Source organism: Ammodytes marinus, assembly GCF_949987685.1.
Source record: "Ammodytes marinus genome assembly, chromosome: 17".
Taxonomy (NCBI): domain Eukaryota; kingdom Metazoa; phylum Chordata; class Actinopteri; order Uranoscopiformes; family Ammodytidae; genus Ammodytes; species Ammodytes marinus.
In genome coordinates, this window is record NC_137221.1 from 8,281,257 (window position 1) to 8,300,083 (window position 18,827).

Below are 18,827 nucleotides of genomic sequence, written 5' to 3' on the forward strand. Positions count from 1 at the left end.
AAAGCCCGTCTCCAACTACATATCTTTCCCTCTGGTTAGTTTTTGAGTTTTGAGAAAAAAAAAACATATAGTCTAAAAAGTTCATAAGCCCCAAAAACAAATGTGCCTTCCACTTTTCCGCAGAATGTGTCGCGGTTTTAACCCTTGACAAGACAGAACTTCTTTTCTGACCAACGTCATATAACCAAGAAAGACCAAGAGGTATCACTTATCTCTCTCTTCATCGCTTCCAAAATCCCATATCCCATTGACTCACACAGCATGTGGCTGTGAGGCCAACAGGTCAAATACATGCTATTAAAACCCAGTAAACAAGTGAAATCCAGGCCACTTGGCGGAGGTTTATTCTGGCTCCTTAACCGCACAAGGAATGAAAAATGTCTCCCTCTGTCTCTCTCTCTCAACTGCATTGTCATTGTCAAAGCCTTTTACGCTCCAGTTGGCCTGGACAAAGGAGAAGCAAGGTCGCCAGAGGCTTTTCCTGCTATGATCGCGGTGGCGTTAGCAGGGGCTGATAAAGGGCCCATTAGGGCGCTGAATGAGGACCCATTAAGGAGACACCCACACGGCTGAGGCAGGCCCCGGGGCCAAACGGCTTTCCTTAAGGAACCTGATAGGCACCTGACAGACTGGAGCCGCCCACTCCATATACACTGCCAGTTTAAAAGAGAAAAACAAAAGCATGAGCTGAGGTAATTGAGAGGGTAAATGAGGAGCTGATAGTGAGAAACCTGCATGCTTTGCCCGTGTGGAACTTGTGTTATCCCTAAGCTCCCTTAGCGGTCCACAAATAGTACAGTCAGTGCAACCCTATCTCTCAAACAGAATGGCCGAGCAATTCATAGCATATAAGGTCTGTGAAATGATGAAGGAAATGTCATTGATGGGGCTGAAATTTCAGCCGAGGACAGAATTTGTAGTGTAAAGAATTAAAAACAACTGACAAACAATTCAATTTGAAACCCGACTGGAAGCCAGAAGCCAATATTTTTTTGGTATCATTGAAAAAATCAATGTTGCAAAATGTTCTCGAAAACTTCACAAACCAGGAGAAATCCACAGAGAACAGAACACCCAGAGTTTGATAAACTGGCAGCTATTAAAAGTTCTCCTTTTACCCATTTGTTTATATTTATTTTGTCATCTGCAAACCCACAGTATGCATGTGAAAAAGAGTCCAAATCCGACCAGTGTGCAGACACCATTGGGGAATGTTTATCCTGGTAACATCACAAACCAGATTTGAACTTCTGAAACAAAGACTGTATGCGCCAATTAAACACTGCCTAGACCAGAAGGAGATTTGGGTTAGAAGATTGTATTATTTTTCTGAAAAAACTCAGCATACTAAAGTTGTATTTACATATGTCAAAATGGTTTCTGTATTTAATTTGATGCCCAAAATGCAATAATACAAGAATGTACTTTGCACTGTTTCTGGGGGAAAATATTAATACTCATAATTCCATAACTGCTGTCATAACTAAGAGCCAAATCTCCCACATTATCAGTGAGACACGGAGCCCCTGCTGCGCATGCATAGCACCACTCATATAATTCTCTACCTGGATTAAACAGATCTTCAAATCCTTTGAAATAAATTGAGGTCATGCCTGCCAGGATTTCTTTTTTTTTACCACAGCCACGGTTTTGTTCCTGTGGGGCCCGTGAGCTTCTCTTGCTTCCAAATTCTTCCAGAGACGATCAGTCCAAAAAGAGATGTGATTTTAAATGATCCTTGTTTTCACATATGACTGCAATGAGTGAACACAGACAGGTCAACCGGCAGGCGGAGGATATTAAAGGTAAAGTGATCTCCTTTGAAGCAGCTGGACTGTATTAGCTGAGCGATATTACTAGATTTTTAGGATTGTAAGGATAGTAAGACCTCACCAAAGGGAGGCCGGTCTGTTGCCTCTACTGACAAATCCAATCTTTCAACATAAATTGATGTAGACATTTTTGGGCCTAAGTTAGATTGATGATTTTTGTTGGGAAACACTTGCTAGGAGGCGACCTTTGTAAAGGGACTATAAGTTGTTACTAATGGCTTAAATAGTTATGTTTCAGTTGCAAGCTTTAAATAAGAGCTGCTGTGTTCTGCAATCTGGGTTGCCAGATTGGTAAACATACGGAATCATTCTACTCTTGCTTGCTTTCAAACAGAGTGTTAGATCAGTAGATTGATTACCTAAAATACATGATTTAAGTTATATTATAAACCCTTAAAATGCTATGGTCAAGAAACCAATCCATAACTCCACAATAGAGGGGACTAAATTAAAAGTGCAGCTGCTTAGCAAAATGCATTAGAGCGCCCGGTTGTCTAGACTCCTGATTTGTTACTTCTTACGAAGTGGATTAGATGGAATCCTTGTTTGACACTTGACCTCTGACATGCTGTCATGGGATGCTGACATGGATAGCATAGATTACCAAGTAACAGCGCAGTGGGAACTGTAGTCTGAGTCAAGTGTTTTTGTGAGCAAGCATACCTGGATGCATGTGCATTTAACTGACACAATGGCGTGCAAGACAATAGTGTGTAATGCTACGGATGAAGCTATGATGTCAAAAAAGTTCACCTTCATGCAGAAGCAGTGTCTGTGGATAAATTATGCATACTGGATAAGTATGGTAGGAGACATGCAGTCAGCTGCTGGAGGGCTCTCTACTTTATGAACAAAGTTAGAGAGAAGGACAAAATGTTGGAAGAGAAGCTTGGGGGTTGTTCTGAGGATACACAAAGACGGTTGAAGTTAGAGACAGAATTAATGTTATATCGTGCATGTATGCATGCATTAAAGGTGTAGTACACCATTCTGGAGAATTCTCGTTGTCAAAATATTTTTTTTTGTCAAAATCAATAAATATCTCATAACCATCCACTACCTGCCGATACTGTCTGTTCGCTGATATTAAATCTGGTATGTTAACAAAGGGTATGTGAACAAGGGCGGCCACATTTAATGCCACATTCAATTGTCCAGTTGTTTTTAATGAAGGAATTGAAATGAAGATTACACCAATGCAGGTAAGGCCTAGGTGTGGCAGATGTGTATGCCTCACCTTTAGTCATATTGTAATTTTTGATTTTGTTTTCCAGAACATGTTCAGCTCAAAGCTGTTGACACCTTGATTTCCTAATGTTGTTGTGTAACTGCAGTGCCACCAGTTCTGCCAGTTTGACTTGTAAACAACAAGCTTTTGCCACATCGAATCCCCTCGGACAAGACGGATAAATTATAACCTATTGTTAAAAAAAAGGAGGGGAGAGACCAACCGGAAACTCAAACCAAAATAGCAGCATTAAGGAAGTGGGAGGCTAGCGATATGTGTCACGGGTTCAAGAGAAGTGAGCAAAGGTCGGGAGAACAATGGGAGGATGTGAAGATTTTACCACAAACATTTAATAAGATATAACAAGCAGGTTGTGACTGGCTATGTATGTGACCGAGAGAATATTGAATTTTCCCAAGACTAAGGTATGAAAGCTATGCGTTTCTTTGTCTGCCTTTCAGATGAACTGTCTTGGGAGCTTCAGACTCTCAGAGAGGGTACTAAAAACCTCCGCCAGCTCTGAACAACCCAAATTGATGTAAGAGCCAAAGACATCATTTCCATCATTTTGAAGTGAAGTTAAATTGATTTTGTTACGTAGCCAAAAAGGTCTTTCGGATTCCAGATGAAGTGTCTCCCTCTCTCATAGTTGCGGCTAAAACATAATAATCATCTAAAGCTGAACAAATGACTCCTTGGCCCCTGTATTGTCCAACTACCATAATGTATGAAAGTCAGAAAGAAGTGTATGTTAGATCTTGCAGAATAAAAAATAAATAAAGGCTTGGCAAAAATAAATGATCTGGATGTGATACACTGATACACATCCATCACCATTGACAAAGAATACAAAAGTACATTCAGTGTTGTTATCTTAACTCCATTTAAAATGATACTTTACTAGTGTCTGAGATGGTTAAATCAACAATCGATGATAGGCTTTATTTGATACGTTTACCAGACATCACAAAAGTACAGGAATGGAGGAAGACCGGTGTGTGTGTGTGTGTGTGTGTGTGTGTGTGTGTGTGTGTGTGTTAAGTATATGAACTTGATCTGGAGGAGATGACCATAAGAACAGAGGATGGATCGCACAAGTGCCAGAGAATCCCATGGATGCTTTCATTTCCAAGTATTCTAAACTGAGACAGCAGAGACGGACCACGCCAACCACACACACACACACACACACACACACACACTAAGACCACAGCATCTTCAGAGGTACAATTTCTCAGGCCATAATTACAGTGGCCTGCACTGTCTCCTCTTCAGTTTGCCAAAATCTCAAATCGCACACATTCCCGTAGAGCGTTTACAGTTCTAGACACATACGTATAGGCAACTGTGCTTGTCCACACCCACTATTGAATGACTCTTTCATTTGTCCCAACAGCTAACAATTATACGGTTTATTTTCCAATGCTGATTCTGTTTTCACACACTCCATTGGGTCTTTCCTTAGGACAGCTTTGACAGCAAAAATAAGTCTGCACATTTCTAGTTCAAATTGCATATGCATGAGAGCATTTCCCAAAGCATTCTCTTCTAACTTTTACCGCAGCCGATATACTATTTAATTGAATTTAATCGTTCTTTCTTGCAGTCTTGCAGTTGTGTTTTTTTTGTGTTGCCTGATTAGTATTCTGCATTCATCTTGAACTGCTATCCCCATGTTTCAAAGTCTGAGTTCCTTCATGGAGGGTGATGAATAATGACCCATCACTTTTCCGACACCGGCCCCCCTTATACGCTGAGACCGGAGCAATTTAGTACAAACAGAGAGAGGTACAGCCATTTGCCATTTCACATCCTCCTCCCCTGTCACTTCAATCTCTCCCCACTCCCACCGTGTCCAGCCCCGCGGATCCACCACATAAACACAAACACTCTTTCGTTTGTCTCTCGGTCCGAAAAGGAACCTGAGAATTTTGTGTTTTTTTTCCCTACCTTTTGTATCTCCCACAACATCCCACTCTTTCTTCACTCCCCTGGCCCGTTTTTTTTTTTTTTTTTTTTTTCACACTCTTGCTCATTAACATTCACTGTACAATGCACGTTTCCCTTCCCCTTTCTTAGAGAATTCTCTAAAGTGAGGGGAAACTAGGCCATTAGGCTGCAGCACAGCTTCTCCCTCGCTTCCCGTATCCCCGTTCTCTTCCAATTGCCTCTCTCTCCCACTTTGTCAGCCTTTCTCATTCTCGCTTATTCCCTAAATTGCCTGCTATCATTCAGACTTTTTTTTTCTCTCTCCATTTTTTTTGTTAACTTTATCACGTGATATAGTCTCCTTCCCTTCCACTCTGTCTCGCTGCTCCTATTGCCTCGGGTGGGTACCATAGTGTCCTACCTCCAACTTGTCTATATCATCCATAATCCATGCATGTGCACACAAATGCACACACAGACACAGACACGCGCACACACACACACACACACAGACACACGACTCAATAGACCAGAAAAGTATTCCCAGCGTACTTCTGTTCTATTTCAAATTTATTTTTCCCTGAGGAAGATTTTAATGGGAATTTCCGAGTACCATTTACCAATCAGTGACTACTGTCAAGAGGAAAATTATGTTAATAGAAGAAATGCTGGGGTTTTTCAATTTAATCTGGTCTTTAAAAATTGTTCTGCTAACTATGGATGTTATCATTGTTTCAAAGAGCAGAAATACTTGTGCATTATGCAACTATTCAGCAGTCCATGCCATTCGGACTGAAAAGCAAATCCCAAATCTTTGTGTTTTGGGCAGTGCATTGATTAATTAAAGAACGTATCGACAGATTCATTGATAGTAAAAAATAATAAGTTGTTGCAAACAGAAAATTACTCTGGGGCCCCTAACCCTGTAAACTCAATCAAACTAAAACAGTTGGTGTTCTCCTTGGATGTGATCACTCTACTTTTAATTTGTATTATCTGTTTAACAAGGGGGGTGACTTGGTGGGGGGTATTTAGGTTTTCATTTGGGCAGTAAAATGATGTCATGACAGTTGATTGATCTGTCTTATAAGCTCTCTCTCCCTCCTCCTCCTCCTCCTCTTCTTCCTCCTCCTCTTTCTTCCCTTTGTCCGTTGCTTGCCGTCTTGTCCGGGTCCCTCAGGGCTAATCTGCTGGTGCACCAGATGCATGCGCTCATTAACCTGGTAGCACCTTCTAAAGGCCTCATTGACCGTGACACCATCGCACAAACACACACAATCTCATGCATACATTACTACCACACACACACACACACACACACACACACACACACACACACACACACACACAGTGCTGACATGGACCATTATTTTTAGTGCCTTGGTTTTTCAGTTTAAGGATTTTTGGCAAAACACAGAAGAGATAAAAGGGAAAGGAAAAAGGAGATGGAGATGCGAGGGTGTGTATCTCTAACTGGCCCTGAACCTGGTTCTCAGAGAGAAATCCTCTCTAAAGGGAGTTTCAAACGATGCAGAAGAGATATGGATTCTCTCACCTCCCCTCTCCGTCTTTCATTTCCCACATCCCTCCATCACACCTCTCTCTCTCTCTCTCTCTCTATCCAAGGCCAAGAGCCTCCCTTTTTCCAATGAAAGAGACTTCACACAAAAGGGGAAGAAGAAAAAAAAAATCAGCCACCTTTTTTGTGTGTTTCTTGAAAAACGGCAGCTGTCTCTCACATCGCCGTCCCCCCCTCCTCCCCCCCATTCACACCCTTACACCCTCAGAGCTGCTGCTGTATCCAGATCTACCGCAAGAATACCACATGGGACCCCCACAACCACCAGCACTATCCTGCCTTCGTCCCCCATCCCACACACACACAAACACACACACACACACACCCACCCTGCCCACCCGGGTGTCTGTCTGAGTAGTGGGGCTGTGTGTGTGGAATAAATGAGCTCATTCATAAAGTGTTGAGCAGCTCCATCCCCTTTTGGAAGGCCAGGCCCAAAGTAAACAAGCCCAAGGTAGCTAGTTAAGAGGCCACAGCAGCCGGGAGTGTGAATGCTTGGATCAGGATCACCGCCTATAACTGCCGATCCCACAGTATAAACCATGTTTTAATAAAAGTCATATTGTACGGTCTAAAGATGATTGGCCTCGGGCGTTCATTCGATAGCCCCAGAAAACAACTTCCCAACCTCCCAGGAGCTTATTGAATTACATCAGTGTCAGTCCAAAAGAGGACAAACACCTCAGTGATGCACAAGCAGTTCAAAGTTAGTTCACTGTGAAAAACACTGCGCTGGACTCGGTTGAAAGGAATACATCTTTTATAATTGAAGAAATTTCATTAATTTTTTATATGGTTTAACATTAAAATGTCTGTTTTTTTTTCATTTCACTTGAATTATGAAATGAATTATTTTGACTCAAAGTACTGTGACATGGAATCATTAGTTGATTGAGTGTCCTGATGAGTAGAGCTAAAATACTCAGTCAGGAATCAATTGGTCAACTGACAGGATATTGATCATGGACTGTTTTGATGATACTTTAATCATTTATGTCACATTTCAAGCAAGACACTTGATGGTTTCAAAAGAAAAAAAAACAAAAGAAAAGAAAAGAAAATAAAGGGCTATTTGAAGTTGTCACCTCTGGTTCTGAAAAGCGTACAAGTTGATTTTTCTAGGTGTATCCTATTTCTGTTTGTCAAAGAATGAATGGGACAAATAGGCCTAATGTATTCCCCCAAAACATCTGAACGCAAAAATTATTTTTGTGTGCTCATTGTCTTACAATAGAATAATGACAGCAGGAGACTAGCAAACTATAACACAGAGTTTGTTAAGGGCTTAAACCCTTAATGCCATTCTTTCCTTATTCTTTCTTTCCCTGAAATCCATCTTCTCCGGTCTACATGCAGTGCACCAGATCATCATGCCCCTGGTTTATGTGTATGAATGGACAGGCACAGACTTTATAATGAGGTTCGCTGTCAGCACTTCGACTTTAGAGACCTTTATTGTGACGTGCAAGTTAGGCAAGTGGGAGTGAAACAGAGGGGCTGTGTTATGGGACGCTATGGTTCCCTCTACATCAACGATGCAATTACTAGTGTATAGAATAATAGAAGATAATGACTTTGCATGAAACTTAACGTCTGTATTCCTCCACCCCCCTCCACCCCCCCACACCCCCCAGTCAGCGTACAGGAATGTGAATGACAAAAAGCTCCCACTGTGTGTATGGAGCTCATGCATCTATTTCCATCTGTTTTTGTTAATCACCGCTCTAATAAGCTAGTAGGAATGAAGTTATCCAATGGATGAGGCGTGTTTACCAAGCTACTGGTGCAACATGTATTGTTGGCAGATGGGTGTGTTTTCTACAGCTTTTCATTATTAACTCAACAGTCGGTGCACACATATTTCAACAAACCCCACAGTGTGGAAAGGTCTGAGCAGCACATAGGGCTTTAGCAAACAAAATATATTATACAAACCACAGCAAAAGGTCAGAATGCTGAACTTTATTGCTTTCTAACTATTGTGGATGTTGCTGGAATCTTATTGCCCAATCTATTGTATCCACTCTCCCTCTGCCATCTAATCAGTAAACCCCAACACATCATTTCAACTAAAGTGAAAATGGCAAACTTATGTACCATGCAACAACAACAGCAAGACAACCTTTATAAAAAAATAATGGGCTGACTGCAAATTTGCAGTGGCTTATTCACTGATGTAATCATAGATTTCACCAAGTCATTCTTTGGCGATGACCTTTTGCTTTGGCTCATGAGTCATTATGCAGTGTAGTTTCAGTTGTAAGCCATTAACTGTAGTAGTGCTATAGTGGAAAACACCCAGATATACACAATGGAAATAACTGCATGAACACTTGTTTTTTTTCACAATCTTGTTGGATACTCTTATTTGTTTATCTAGCATAAGTCTGTTATTACAAGTTGAGTAAGAGACATCCACCATCTAAATCACTAGAGCTTAGAATCAGGCCAAACATCATAGAGCTTAACAGTAAAAGGTTTTGATTCCGTAAAAGAGGGACAACCATATCCAGTGGGACCCAAAAGCAACAGCTGACTCTGCTTGTCGAGTATCAGTGAAATCTTAAAAGACCAATAAAACAGCATGTAAAGATCAAATAAGAAGGCAAACGGAACAACACCACTGCGTGTTTGCTGGTACAAATAATAATACTGTGTTCCCTATGCATCTCATTTAAATATTACGTCATAGCTGCCCGCCCCGTTTGGCCATGTGACCCCCCCTGTCTTACCTCTCATACTCCAGGTTGTCATGGTCACAGCGGGCGTCTTTGTGCTTCTCCCAGTCTTTGCCGTGGCGACACGTGGTCAGTGAAACAATGTCTTTTCCGTTGTGGATGTGGTGGAGGGCGTTCCTGGTGTCGGAGCCGATGCCCGTCAGGTAACGCTTCCCCTTGAACATCAGCAGGTACTTCCTCCTGGGCGGCACAGCGTTCCTCACCAGCCAGCCCCTCTCCCCTCCCTTCTGAGGGTGTTCCTTTGAGAACAGCGGGATGGACACGTCGAACCCGGGCCTGAAGTGTTCCGTGTTGAGGCTGGCTTTGGCTAACATGGCCTGGCCTATGTTGAAGCCCAGGTCCTCCGTGTAGTTGGGCCAGGTGCCCGAGTACAGGTTGAAGATCAGGTGGTTGCGCCCGTCGTTCCACAGCGGGTAACCGCGGATCCGCTCGTCCACGTTGGGCACAAACTGTCCTGACAGCTGGTCCCGGTCTAAGGTGTCTATGCCCAGCACGAACAGACACGCCTCCCGGGGGTCCGGAGTGTAGTACCGCGACTCGCCTATCGACGTCAGGATCTTCCGGTAGCTTTCCGACACACGCTCGTTCTTCTCCGACGGATATATGTAGACCCTGAAGCCTTCCCTGCCTCTGCGGCGACACCGCGAGAAGTCGAAACATGTCTCCATGCGGCAGCGGCTGTCCTTGTAGATGGCGGACCAGGCCTGGCGTCTCTGGTGGGGCGACTCGGCGCTCCCCGGGTCCGTCTGCAGCTCATCCAGGTGGGCGAAGCGGGGCAGGAAGGCCCGGTCGGTCCAGTTGGGCCAGGGGCGCGCCACATCCCCGCGCTGCCGCGTCAGCAGCCGCAGCAGACGCAGCTGGGCTCCTCCGCCCCAGTAGAAGAAGAGCAGCCAGCAGCACGCACACAAGCCCAGCAGAACATACTTCTTACGCGCCTGCATGGGGTTCCTGTCACTGTCTCTTTTTTCCCCACTGTCTCTCTCTCTAGTCTCTCTCTGTTTTCCTTCCTCCTCTGCCCCTCAGCTCTGTATAGCCTCACAGGGGCGGGGGGGTTGTGATTTCTAACAAGGAGCTTCTAACGGAGGACAATGTGTTAACAAGGGCATCGCTGCCTCTGAGTGCGGCCAAGTCCACTTTGCCATTTAGAAGGACGCAATCCGAGATACCGACTCCGCTCTCTCCCCATTTGCTCTCCGATGCACTCTCTCAGAGATGTGTGTGTCTCAGCCCGTCTCCGCTGTTGTGTGCATTTCTTCCGCTGCCCGGCCCGGTTGAGAGTGATGAAGGGTGATGTCTTTGACTCTCTCAGGCCAAGCTTGCTGCCTCATGGTGCCTGGCGCGACTGCTGTCTGCAGGGCCCCTCCTGGGGAGAAGTAAACAAACAAGAATACAGATCAGTACACAGTCAGAGAGTTGCCGCGATGCAAGAGACACATACTCTGGGATTAGTCGAGATACTGACGTCTCGAGAAAACCATGTCTTACAATTTTGTTAGTCCAATTGGTATAAGCTTTTCATTTGCCTTTCATTCCCAACAGACGTATGTAATCTGCGACCCCCGTCCCATTTAACACACACACACAAAACACACACTTATAATTGAATAGCAATAAAGTAACACAGCTGGGTAATGTTTCACAGGCAGCACAGGATTTTCAACTATGAAAACGATCAACCCTCCTCAGCTCCGGCTCATAAAGTGTAAAATGAGTACACTCTCAAAAAGGCATCCATTGCGATTAGCCCACACATCAGAACAATCTCTTCCACACCCTTCCGGTCTATCCTCTCCCCTCTCAGGCTTCCACAGTCCTGCCAAGTAGATGGATATTTACAGGCTTGAATGTGTGTGCTGTGATGGGTACTGCCTTCTTGAATAGTGCATCGCGATAGATAGTATGTTAAACGTGGAACATCACGACGGGACTAGATAGTATCGCGCTCTTCATGCTCCAGTTGAACCGAGACAGATAGAGTAGAGGTGCAGTGGAGGAGAAAATAAGAGAGTGTTTAGCATCTGAAATGGAGATTTCTGGAAATGCAAAAGGAAAACAGGGCCACTTTATGGCTCCCAAACGTCCGTTAACCCTGGAGAGATGTTTTTTTGTTGTTGTTAAGTTTACGAACTTTGCAACGGTTTTTCAGCCCCATATTTTATGCCAAATCCCCCCCAGTCCCATAACTCCCCAACATGTACAGTATACTGTATACTTGAGTGTGTGTGGAGAACACCTCACAGTGAAGGGCAGTGTTCATCCTGCCAGCTGCCACACAAAGGCAGCTTTCAGGTCTCACCTGGCTGCTCTCTCCCGCTCTCTCTCTCTCTCTCTCTCTCTCTCTCTACCTCTCTTTCTCACTACCTCTCATTCACATTCCCCATTCCTGCCTCTTCTCCAGCCAAGCAGAAGTGATGGCTGCCCTCTCCGCTTGCAAGGAAGCAAACAGCCCACTGGTGATGTGGGTACACAATGCATCCTCTGATTTATCCACCTCAAAACACCTAGAGGAAACAAGTGTGTATGTGTTTAGACCTCAGTTCTGGAGAAATTCAGAGAAAACAGTGTGGTTTTTAGTTTTACCAACGTACATTTTCACATCAACTGAAACTGGTTATCAACGGAATCTGTTAACTTTAGGGTCAGAATTAAATTATTCTACTAGAGTTATACATTTAAGTATGTGTCTATGCTGAGGGTTTTTTTAAAAAATGGCAATATATGTATGTGTATGTATGAACACAACACACATTTGTAGGCCTACTGTGTTTAATTATTCAGTCAAATTAGATACATTTTTCCTAGCTTTTTAGCTACTCGATCTGTTATGATCTGTTCAAATTCAACATGGGCCTTTTTTTCCCAACAGTTCAAAAAGTGCACTATCACTCTTGTGTTGTGTTTGAATATGTTAGTTTATTCAAATGTATTTGGTTACAGCCCATGCACTGAAGCATCTGGGCACATTAGTCTTATAACTGCATGTTTTACTATACAACAGTGTGAACAGAGCAGCTGGCAGTGTCAGCCAAACTGCATCAGATAATTCAGGACAGCAAATCTGCCTGTGGAGATGTTTGTGGGAGGTTTTTGGCACCCTCATTGTTTCTACTTCTCATGGCTACAACTGTTAGCAACCTGAGCAGCAAGCAAGCAGTCCACGTTGGAGAGAAATAGACATTTGGGATCCCATTACATACTCCTCATCAATAATTCACTCGCTTCTTTGGTAAAGGCATTGATTTTTTCTTTCTTTTTGTGTGTGTGTGTGATTTACATCTCCTGCCACCAACGTGCACAATTAGACTTCAATCTTCGTCAGAATGAACTCCGGAGAGAGATCTGTCCTGGTGATTTGTGCTGGCGGGGATAATTGATGGTGAAGGCAAGAAGGTGCAATAGCAAAGTGATGGAGGGCATCATTACGATGTCGGTAATGATGATGGGCATGGAGAATTTATTCTGTTAACTTTTCTAATCAATTGCCATTGAATGCCACTGCTTTTAATAAAACACACATCAAGTACTTCGTCTCTATATAGTTGGATGAATCCACAACAGGAATTTCCAATAAGACACGATTATCTGAAAGAAATCACTGGTTCAATAATTTAAAAAAAAAACAGCTCAACACTTGAATGTGAAGTGATTTAGAAAATATAGTACACAGGAGGAAGAAGGAAGGAGGATGAATTGTAATATGTAATTGAACGTTAGAATTGAAGACAACGGTACGGGATTGTAGGGCATGTAACCACCATTTTAAAAATAACGGACCGCAAAAAAAAGGAAAAACATTACCCCATCCTACTGCCTATGCTGAACACGTTTGTTGATCCCTACCCACTGGCCTATTTTTGTGTGCAAGGACAAACCATTAACGAACAGCAATAATGATGAATGTAAGCCTGTGGCATGCCTGGACTTGGCCGGGCCTGACAACATCCTTCGAGCTGCCTAAATCGGCAAGGAGACACACACACTTATGGCTGCACACATACACACACATAAGTGGCTTTAAGTGGTGAGAGAAGTCCCTCTGTCATGGATCAATGATGGATCATTATGGTTGGGTAACTAGCACTGGAAAAAAGCCACAAGGCCCATTGAATAGACGAGGCCTTAAGGTGGAAGGACAGGGTTCAGGGAAGGGTGACAGCACAGCTCTACAGTTTCCAACCCTTATCATTTGTTTCCAATCTATACCTTCGTCCGTAATTCTTACTTGTCTTGACTTCAATCATTCCTTCCCTCTACGTTTGACCCTGTTCCACTCCTTCTTGATTGTACTTGAAGGTGGAGACAGTGTTTCTGGAGGAAGCTTGTTGTCAAAATCAGTGAATATTTCTTTAGAATCCACTACTTGTCAATACTGTGTGTGTGTGTGTGTGTGTGTGCTGAAAAAAATCTGGTGTTAATATACAGCCTAGTATCTGTAAACGGGCACGCATACGGTAAGGACAGGTAGCGGATCGTGAGGAGATATTCACAGATTTTGACAAAAAGTTATTTCAACAACAAGCACTCTCCAGAATCGCTGACTCCACCTTTAAGCCAGCTGGAGGGTTAAATGAAGAAACAATGCAGTTTTTGCATAGTTTTACTTTTTCAATTATTTCTGCTTTATCCTCAAAAGAAGCTTCTGGGGTGAAGCAGGGGGCAAAACACACTTCACAGACATGAGGAACAAACAGGGCAAGGCCAACAATCCTTTGATCATTCGCTCGCCTTGAGTGCAAAGAAACTTAGGAAGGTTCATTTACAGTGTACGGAGCAAGTAATGAATTTATGTTGATGCGCTTAAAATCTGCTAATATAAAGGGGCCGGTAGATGAAGTACCATCAGACCAGGACAAACTCGCCTGGCACCGCCCGCCTACATACTTCTGCTCAATTTTCATTTCCCTTCAGTAGTCAGTCTAGGTCAGCGGTATGTTAGTGGGTTTTCTCCGGCAGATTTCTGCCGGTCCAATCAAGGAACATATCATATCATATATACAGTATATAAGACAGTGTTGACCTTGATTATTCATCCTAAAACAAGACAGTTAGTTTTCACCATTTTTACTTTATAAATTAATTTTAAAATAATTTGCATAGGAAAACGGGACAAGGAGTTGCCTCAGTGAGCTGTAATCTGAGTTTGCAGGCCGAACTGGTTGCACGTATCAACAGTGTGACAAAAACAGCTTGTGCCAGGGGCAGCATGAAATAAGATCACATCCATTTATTATTGACTGACTATTAAAAAAACATGAGTTTGATTGACTGGGGTTGAGAACAGATACACAAGTTGCTGTGGTATTTGGTATCTATATGGTATTGTGGTATTTCTTGAAAAAGTCTCTGGTCAGCGATATTTAGCCATATTAAATTGCATTTGCTGATACTAGCAGTAACCACAAACAGTGGAGGTCACCAAATCAACCAGGACTGAAATATTGAGGCTTATTGAATGTAGTCCAACCTGGAGGACATGTCAAAGTCAATACTTGAAAGGAAAGAAACAAGTCAAGAGGTAAAAAGGATGAGGATCAAGGAAATTAAAGTGGCATTGAAGAAGAGAATGCCCCAGGGGACAGGGACTCAATGATCAATATGTCATGGATGACAGCTCCACCCAATCCCTATACTCCCTGCCCCTCCATCCTTCCTCTCTCAAGGCTTCCCTCAACTACTTCTACCTTCTTCAATTTTCCACAGAACTTGGCCATTAAGTATAGCAGAGAAATGGAATTAGAATGTGTCATCCCATCTGCCTCCATTAAATTGTGTTTACACAGTAGCTTATTCAACTGTGGTGAGGCAGCCTTTGAGAGTAAATGAAAACTGACATGCTCCGAAATGGATGTCACCAATGATGGGCCAGGAAATTCAGCGATTGTCAATTTTGTCGTTTTTCTCCCTCCAAATATTTGTACAAGGAGATGTCTGCTTTCAGTGACTGATTGGCGTTTTCTCTTATTTGTTCAATTCGCTGTTTTCCCACCACACCAGCGCTGAGCACAACTGACGCCCTAAATGAAATCCGCTGCCATTACAGTCACTCATCGGGTATAGTGCAGTCATTGCCAGTGCAAGAGAGGCAGCAGCAGCATTATTATGTCTGAAATGATTTGGGTAGTAACATAAAGCTGGTTGCAAATTGACACTGGATGGACCAAATGTCTGCTAAAATGAGATTTCCAGTCCTTCCTAAATGATATGGTAACGCTGTAAAGACAGTCCACCAGAATGATGGAAGCCATCAATATACTGACACACAAGTCCTGAGCGATCGCACCGCTCAAATGCCAGTGTTCGGTAGCAGGCCTGTCAGTGACTATTTGCGGCTGTATGGGAGCGTGTGTCTTTACTATACTTAAACACACATCTGGCATGTGTGTTTTCGCTGGCCGAAGTCTGGCGACATATTAGTTCAGCAAAATGAAGTGTTTCTGAAGAAAACACACATTTTGTGGTAAGGTGAAAGGCTCAGTCGGGCTAAAATTAAACCCCAAACTCTGTCATTATGTTTCTTGAGAGATGTGACAGCCTGACCAGGACCAGCAGATAGCCGCACTGTGTGTTGTTTGTGTTATTGCAGTAGTTCAAATTTATTTTTTTGCTTGGGACCCCTTAATACATGTTGCAGATGTCACTGAGTGGAGGCAAGTTTGACCAAAGAGTAATTTTTTCCTTTCAGATTGTTTTATTTGCAAACGGTTTGAAGTTGTAATCCTCAAGATTTCAATCCTGGTTGATTAGACGTCATCAGTGGTTTCATTCTACAGGCCCCCAGGATTGAAAGAGTAAATACTCTCGTAAGTAACTACTAGTGTATCTGTTTACAGAGCAGTCAAACAAACTCAAACAAGCGCCGTTTTCCCTTCATACCATGAACAACTGCAGTCTGATCTTCATGCTGCGTAAGGCACAAATATAGTTTTCCAGACTTCCGCAGGACACTTTAAAAGGAGCTGGTAATTTTGCTGCAGAGTTGGATGTGTGCTGCCTGTCGCATTTTAGTCATAACCTTAACTTTTGTACCGTCTAAAAGCTCACTGTGGCTGCTGCTTCTCATTCCATGACTCCCTACTAGTAATAACATTGAGCTTATCTCCGACTAAACAATTTAAGCAAAGGACAGTTGTCAATTCAGGATAAAACTCCCCCCCATGTTTGCCAGTTAAATGCTTTCAGTGTGAAGCTGCAGCAGAAGGAAATGCTGTGTTTCCATTAGCAGTAATTTAATACATTCGGAGTGGCAATGTGAATCCAGTGTGCTCCACCACTTACAATGAAATCTACTATATAGAGATGGTATCAAGGAAAGCTAACTTTTTGCAGCAGATATTTTCCCCCTACTGTCCCTATGTGTCTTCTCATGACCGCTCCAATGTAATTTGTGACCCCTTATTGGGGTCCCAGACCTCAGGTTGGGAACCAATGTGTTTGATGTATGCTTGTTGGTTTAAGTATAACTAAGAATTTGTGTATGTGCCCTGTGTGTTTTTATTGAGTGAATGTGAGTGAGCTGCATAGTAGCACAGTTGAATCTCTATCTCCTTTTGACTGGCAGGAGTCACTGAGTGTTCTATGAAGTCGTATCAGTTGGTCTGTGGCAAGCCAAAGAAAAACCTGCTGCGGTAAAAGAAAAAAAAGGAAAAGAAATAGACCTGCATTAAAGGCTTACAAGGGGGATGTGATCTATGTTCTATTTTCTGCCATCACCTACTAGTTGGCCTTTGAAAATGAGGTGCTCTTTACACTCCCACACACAATATGCATAAATAAGAAGACACATACGCAGACATATTATGTGAATTTGAGTCTATGCTGAACAAATGGGCTTGTACTGAATAAAAACATAATCTTTCTTGACATATACATGCAGCTACCGGAGCATTTTTCCATTAGCTCAACAACCTCTGAACCTTAATGCTCAGAAACCTGGTTCTTTAACAAGGCCATTTCTATAACACTGATAACAACAAGTTTGTCTTCCTCTTAATAAGACCATACACGCCCTGTGTGGGCCGAGCGACTCTGACACGGTTAATACGATGTTTACCTCAAGCCGAACGGCCCTGTAACACAACCAGCCTCCCAACCACGCTCACATTCCCAAACCCCGGCATAATTACAAGCTGGGTTGATTAATTATGTCTCCACAATATGCTGCACTCCAACGCCACGAGGGCTAATTAGCAGAATGAACAAGATGGGTAGGAACGGTTATTAGGCGGGTTCAAGCTCGTGCTCTGAAATTGGCAAAGCAAAAGAGGGACATAAAAACGCGCGAGACCAAGACCACCGGTAAGACTGGCACACAGCCCCAGAGCACATAGAGAGGCAAAGCCTATGCTGAGGACACAGATACAGCAGGCTTACTGCTCTGTGCATTGGGAGCCTGGCTGTGCACCTGACAACACACACACAGCAGAAACAGCATGTTAGTGAAATCCATCTGGCTTATTAACTGGTCCTACTCCCAGTGCATCCGTATACCTGCAACAACCCATCTTATCTCTGCAGCTTTGGCCCGGAGGCGCGTACTCCTATCACAGACCTCAGATCAGATCGGCCTTTAAACAATTTGACCTTGACAACACAGAGATGATATACGATCTAAAACTGGGATACGGAAGAAGGGGCACATTCCAGACGGTGGTTTAATTAGTAGAGCATCCCTGACATCTGAGATTACAGCTGTAGTTTTTTTGTTGACAAATATAGCTAGAAAAAGATTAAGGATCCAGCAAAGAAAGTATCTTTTTCAGTTTTCACAGTGTATTATCCATTACACTTAAAAGGAGGAGTCAGCGATTTTGGAGAACACTTGTTGTTGAAATCGGTGAATAGCTCTTCACGATCTGAAAATAAATCTGGTGTTAATACACAGCCTAGGCTCTGTAAACTGGCACGTAAACAAAGGGTAGGTAAACAAAGTGGGGCCACGTAACTAGCTAGCGACATACCAGTTTACAGAGCCTAGGCTGTGTATTAACACTGAATTTTTATTTAGCGCAAAATGGATTTTGACAACACGTGTTCTCCAAATCTCTTACTCCACCTCTAAGTGTACTGTATGTATTTAAATGAAATTCCTTTACTTTCCATTATGATTATTATATCTGAACCTGGAAATACATGAGCCCTACACACAGTCATCAGGGTGAATAGCTTGGTCGGACACTAGACAACCCTCTAAAGAGTGCATTGATTATGGAAATGCTTACCAAGCCTGCAATATGAATATGGTCTGAATTGGCCCATGCTTTGACAAGTCAAGATTTGTGCTACTACAAATCACAAAGGAGGGATTTACAAAACCAGCGTGAAGGCAAAATCCCATTAAGATGAGGGGGGTCGTCATAACGACAAAGTCATCTCATAAATCAGATAAAATCCACACACAGCTTGCCACTAGCATCCCCCCCTCCCCTAGAGAGCTTTTCTCAGCGCATCCGTGATAATGACAGCACTTTATTTGGAATAACCAAAGTCGGCATTTTTTTTCATCAAAAAATGAACAAGAGAGA

General features: G+C 43.0%; 1 protein-coding gene across 2 annotated transcripts in view; it reads right to left on the reverse strand.

Moving 5' to 3' along the window:
- The window catches only part of ext1c (exostoses (multiple) 1c), a 71,683-nt gene that overhangs the window by 50,885 nt on the left and 1,971 nt on the right, over positions 1–18,827 (reverse strand). For both annotated transcript variants that reach the window (XM_080045614.1, XM_080045615.1), the window contains exon 2: positions 9,301–10,669. In XM_080045614.1, the coding sequence (XP_079901740.1) occupies positions 9,301–10,247 (947 nt within the window). In that variant the 5' untranslated portion in view covers positions 10,248–10,669. The remainder of the gene's footprint in view (positions 1–9,300; positions 10,670–18,827) is intronic.